The sequence below is a fragment of the Cariama cristata genome, unplaced genomic scaffold, assembly GCF_000690535.1.
Source record: "Cariama cristata isolate BGI_N322 unplaced genomic scaffold, ASM69053v1 scaffold5160, whole genome shotgun sequence".
NCBI lineage: Eukaryota > Metazoa > Chordata > Aves > Cariamiformes > Cariamidae > Cariama > Cariama cristata.
In genome coordinates, this window is record NW_009596276.1 from 65,023 (window position 1) to 71,233 (window position 6,211).

The following is a 6,211-nucleotide window of genomic DNA, read 5'->3' on the forward strand; positions in this document are numbered from 1 at the left end:
CTGCCTAGGATGGTAAAGGCAGCTTTCTTGCTTTGACCATGGAATGAGAAGCACATTTAATAAATATTATACCAGGAGAAAATAACTTGTGTCAAAAGGACAGCTTTTTTAAGGACAAATTTCAATGGCTGGCACTGTCCAGCTCCATTAACACTTCGATTTATGGGAAATAAGTTCAAAAGCATTAATATATCTGTGCTCAGGAAAAGACATGGTTTGAAACACTTGCAGAAATGAAAGAAAGATTACTTAAAAGATTGCACATTTGGGTCTCAGCAAAAACAAAACCAAAATCTGCATTTTATAGGATTTTTTTTTCACTTTATCCTGATAAGTGATTTTATGTTAGGGAAGAATATTTTCTTTTTCTCCCCTTCTCCAGTTGGGGTGGACACAATGTTTTCTTGCCACCCTAGAATTCAAGAACATCTGAACTACTTGGGAACAGTATCCAGACCAGTATTACAGACTGTGAAGTAGTTAGCTGACATGGTAGTTTTTTTGGAAAATAAGGAGCAAATGACTCTCGTAATGGAGAGTGTTTTGCAACCGTAGTCTTTGGCCAGCTACCCTGACTCCTACAAAAGAACAGAATATGTTGTAGGTACAGCAAAGAATAATTTAAATAAGAATTTGACAACTTGATGAACAGTTTCTTCTCTGACTTTGCCACAGAAGTTAGATTTGTACCCTTGTACATGTAGTGTGCTATTTAGTCCCATGATACAGGGTATATAGCTGTGATCTGTATCAGCCAAAGGAGAGATTTGTGTGTATGTAGCTGTTCAAACTTCTCAGGAAAGCTGAATCCTCTTCCAGTAATACAGACGCTTCATTAAGTACTGCCATTCAATCTCAGGCATCTTTTTGCTGCAGGTACTGTGGAAGATCAGTTCCACCATCTCTCACTAGTGGTGGCAACATGATGATGTTGTACTTCGTGACTGATCACAGCATTGCGTCTGAGGGCTTCTCAGCTAATTATATCTCCCTGGATGCATCAAAAGGTAATATGTCAGTCTGTTCACTATGCAAAGTAAATGTTTTCAGCTGTCACTGCCAATAACCTCTACAAGAAACAGAAACATTATTTTCTGTGTTAAACAGAAGACTGCCTGATGCCTGTTCTACCCCTTCTTACTTATCCTGCTTTATTCACAAACTTTTTCCTCCCTAGGAAAGCAGAAAGCAATTTCTGTAAGCAACACTGCTGTTTTCTTTAAAAAGCCAGTAAGAGCTGACATGGCAGAACTGCATGAATTATTTAGGAAAAGTATTTTCTGAATTTGCTTTCTCTGTTCTGAGCTGAGTACGTGTGATCTAGGAATTTTAGCAATCGTGGACATCTCACTTGAATGGGAGACTCTCAGGTGCCATAAAAATCAATTTAGTCCCTATAAGGATTGAATATTGATGGTGGGCAGAGAAAGGTCATATAGGATGAAATTTGATAAAGCAACAAAATAACCTGAAAGCACAAGCTGTTTTTTTCATTACGACAGAGTGCAATGTTTCTCTCTCCACAGGAGTTCAAGTCTCCTGTTATGCCCTAAATCTGTTCTTGAAGTATCTCCTTATAAAGGACCAAGACATACATTGGTGGTGTAAAGACTACTGAAGAGAAGAATGACTGTTCATTGCCTTAGTCCTCTAAAGCATGGAAAAACTGAGAAATTACTCTGACTTCTAATTGATTTGAATGTTTTCCAGGGTGAGGGCACATCTGTGTTTTCAAACTATGCTGAACCTACCATACGTGATCCAGTGTTTGCACATCTCCCCAGCACTGAGAGTGTTTTAGCAGTGACTGAACTGCACTTGAAAAAGCAGCCTCTTGGTGAAAGACTGTAACTACCAGTTTCATAGACCCAATAGACACGGGTCTGCTATTGCTCCCCTCACTGCTAAACACAGATCTGTAGTAGAAGAGGATTTATGTGGGTAGAGGGACAGGTTCTGCCTAGCAGAATTAAACCACAGAAGCAGCAGAGTGAGACAATGAAAAAAAAGTAAAAAGGAGAATACATTTGTAGCTGGGTTATTTGTGTATCCATCATTAACCAGTTTCTATGTGGTTTTTGTGTGTGAGTGCAGGCTATGAGGGATTTATTAAATGAATACCAGAAATTCATAGTACTCATCTATGCAGCCATAAACTACCAATGGCTACTCATGGTTGGCTCTTAGTTTTTTAAATAATTTTATTTTTCCTACTTTCTGAGTTTCTCCAACCTGTTTAAAACCAGCAAAATTTCCACATTCCACCTTGTGAAAAATAACTGCTCTCTTGGTGACAGCTTGGAAAATTTGGCTGTTTCACCTCTCAAGCATGTGTGTAGGTGAGACCAGTACAGCTTTTGCCACTGCGTTTTTATTCACTACCAGGTAACTTACAAATCCAAATAATCCATTTTCTCAACTGCCTTCATTCATACTTGATTTATCTGACATGAAAATCAAAAAGCCAGTAAAAACAATTAAGATTTAATGAGAACTATTCCAAGGAGGAAATTTCTATTTGTTAGAAAATAATAGGCCAAAACCCAAGTTCTACTTTTAAAAATCTTTCCAATACTCTGTAGTTTGAAAACTGAGTTCTTACTAGTGAAAGATTGTGAAATTATCAGCCTTATAAAGAAGTCTTTTATGAGCCTGGTTTTGCAGCTGCAAACTGTAACTTCTGTAAACATGATTTCTGCTTGTTAATGTGATATTGTTTCTTTTACTTTACCTCAGATTAATATTTCTTGGGTGGATTTGATTCCTTCCTAACTGTTCTTATAGCAGCTCTTCTCACAGTTCATCAAGGTCATAATATTCTTTACTCAACATTAATCTGTATTTCTGTCTCTGTGTACCCTTATCTGTTTCTCTGGTTTTGTTAGTTATCTCAGTGCGGTCCAGCTTCACTGCTCTGCCTCCTCTCTTCCATATTCCCCTCCTTTACCACCACCATAGTGACTGGATTTTCTCATCTTTCGTCCAAAGCACTGCTATATGCATCATGTGAAGTTCAAACTGCATCAACGCTATCCTGGAATGGTTTCAAACTATGCCTTAAAAATGCAAGTCTGTTTACTCTTCGGTGCAACTAGAAACTGTATAAAATTTTTGTATTAAATTAGAGCTATATAATACCTTCATCCAAACTCTAAACAACAGGTATGATTTTCTTTTCCCGTAATTAACACAGATAGCTTTACTACTCTTCAGCTAAACTGGGCTAACTCTCAATTTATTCTCACTCAGTCCTAGAATTATGATCTCTAGAATAAATGCTTTTTCATTTCAACCACTACAGTTTGTACAAGTATGGCAAAGTAGCAGATAACTACTGAAACTGAGAGTAATAAACTTATAGAGAAGTTGAAACTAGGGTCTGTTTTCTTTACAGACATTTGTTTCTTTTGGTCCCAGCACAAGCATAGCAGTACTATAAAGTTGTCATAAATACTGGGCTGCTAACATTCATTTTTTATTAAGAATAGTGTTTTGAAGCCTCTGTGGCCTGAGAGAAGGCAAACACATGTGTGTATGTGGACTTTGCTGTGAGAAGCAACTCCCTACTTCCCTGAAATTGTATCAAATTTAGTTTTCCCACTGTGAGATGTTTAGGCCTGCTATTCATCTTACGTATATCCAGTTACACTAAAGTAGCAAACTGCTGAACATAATCATATCTGAGAGATTTACCAAAGCTATAGATTTTTTTTCTTTACATCTGCTGCCTATTTTCATTTTTCCGCTGAGGAAAATATGGTTCTAATAATGTTTCTTGTGCAGTAAGAATCCTTCATATTTTTCAGCTATGTTTTCTTAGCCAGCTAGAATGTAACCAATATCAGAACCGGTCAAAGCTGTTCTGGTTCATATTAGACATTTCAATAGGCTTTTGCCTGGAGTTATTTTACAGAGAATGAGCTATTGAAAAGATGGACAAGATTATCCCCCAAAAAAGAATAAATAGGAGTAAAAAAAAAAAAAAGGATAAGTAGGAGTGAAAAAAATATTTTTATGTAAAAGAAAACAAATTTTCTTCTGTGATACATTAATTAGTTGAAAAGTAACCTGAAAATAATGGCAAAGCTGTATTTCCTGTCAAAAAAATTGAATGCCATGAGATACAGCAGTGGCCATGGTCCATAAAGTGCAAACAATTGTTTTAGCAGTTTGCCAGCTAGTAGCTGTGAATAGCTCATATGGCATCAATGCAAATGGAAATCCTTCAGTCAAACATGTCCACATGATACTCAGTTGTTTAAAATGTGTATTGCCCACTTAAACTATATGTGCCTTGGGTGCTTAGCTCTTGGCTGTCTTTCTGTCTTTTAAAGGGGAGAGTCACATGGAAAGCAAGGTAATAGTTGGATTGATTTCCTAGAGTCCAAGTCTCAAATACCAAATAGATGAATGTCACAACAGCCATGTAAGTGTTATGATAGATTTTAGAGTTTTCTTTTCCCCATCTTGGCTGACCACACCATAAAGAACCCATGTAAAATTATTGAAAAATCTTTGAAAGGGCTCAGTCTTTCCTGGAAGTGTTGGTCAGGCTCTTGAAAGATCCAGGCCACAATTTTCCAATAGGAATAGCACTAGAGTCAATGTATGTATTTTATTGTCCTCGCCCTCTTCACAAGTAATGGGAATTTTTTTGTTTTACTTTGAATTGGAGTTTTAGGAGGGATTTTTTTTCTTTTTCTTCTTTTTTTTCCATTTGTTTGTTTGTTTGTTCCATTAAAGAGGCTTTCTTCCTTTCTGCTGAGAAAAGTCAGCCTTTACAAGGGCTTTTAGCAGAGTGCCTTCCTGATAGAGTTTTTATTCCTGGTCTTTCTCTGGCTTTAGTAAAAGATAAGATTTTTCCTCCTTATAATCCTGAATTGTGAATGATATTATTTGTCAAGAGGGGTAACTTGGTTTTAAATATCAGTGTGGTATGTGTTAGCTGACAATGACTGACTGGAGAAGTCAGAGTTTGAGAAGGATGAGGAAAGAAAGACATTTGTGAACGCATGGACTTAAAAGTGCACCTGAAAGCACTGTATAGATTTGTGTGTCTTCTTTATTGATAGCTGAGTACAAGTTGAGATCTCAGTTCCCATATTGCTGACTGAACCCAGTGATTATTAGGAGGGAGTTGCCTGGCTTTTCTCTTCAGGTGAATGAGCAAAGAGAAGAATGGAAGGTAAAGTCTGACAAATATATGTGTGCAGAGATACAGGGCATGGTTGAACGAGGCTGAGCTAAGACAGAGAAAAAAGCTGAAGTCCTGCATGTATCTTGGGCCTCTGCTCAGCTCATCTTGAGTCTCAGGAAAAAGGCGCAATCAGCTGGCAACTGACAACTTGTTAGGCTGCTGTAACTTGATTATATTTGATCAAGGTATTAGTCTGCCTATATATGTCTATATGACTCCACAGTATGTGTGTTCATGTGTAAATTGGCAGAAGGAGTTGGAGATTCTTTTTGAACAGATGTACCCAGTGTTTCTAAGGAGTTTGGGTCTGAAATATTACAAAGGACCTTTGTGTGCCTTCTTGGTAAAAATTAAGCCTGTTAGCATCTGCCAGCAGCAATACCAGAAGGCCCTGAAGTGCAGATGTGCTCTTCCGTTGCCTGTGGAGAAGCATATATGTCATGTGATAGTTTCTTCCTTTTTTTCTAAACATGCATAGTATTACATAAAGATGTAATTGTTAGGGATCCCAATTTTCCTTTTGCAGAGTGAGATTGAAAGAAAACTCCCATTTTACATATGACACTATAGGTTTCTTTTTGATTAATTATAACTGCAGCAACTGATGAATATCTCTTTATGGGGAAAAACATGGATATAATTTTCTGCAGTATGCATGACTGCATGAGTGAGTGGTACAAAAGCTGGCATTTTTCTCTGCTGTTGGCTATTACAGTGGGTTACTGCCATTTATGGCATTTTTTTCAGAAGAGCAAACACATTCACTACCAAAATCAGAAAGAGATTGAATAGCTTTCAAAACGCCACACACTGGCAAAAGAAAATGTGCGATTGTCCTCGACAGTTGCCTCCTCCTTCTGTTTTTCATGAGGTGTGATAAGTGTCTTCAAACTAAACTGAAATAATATTTTTTGCAGGCATGTAATAATCATATTATGGCATTAGACTGCATTCTGAACTTTGGCAAAGGAGTCAAAGTACTTTTTCCTGGTGACTTTGCTAAGAGATTGCAAT

At 37.3% G+C, this 6,211-nt stretch overlaps 1 protein-coding gene across 1 annotated transcript in view; it reads left to right on the plus strand.

The window, feature by feature from the left end:
• CUBN (cubilin (intrinsic factor-cobalamin receptor)) overlaps positions 1-6,211 on the plus strand; it is a gene marked incomplete at its 3' end in the record, with an annotated part of 65,599 nt that overhangs the window by 26,825 nt on the left and 32,563 nt on the right. Inside the window, 1 exon segment of the mRNA XM_009705237.1 lies at positions 877-1,007. Coding sequence (XP_009703539.1) covers positions 877-1,007 — 131 coding nt within the window.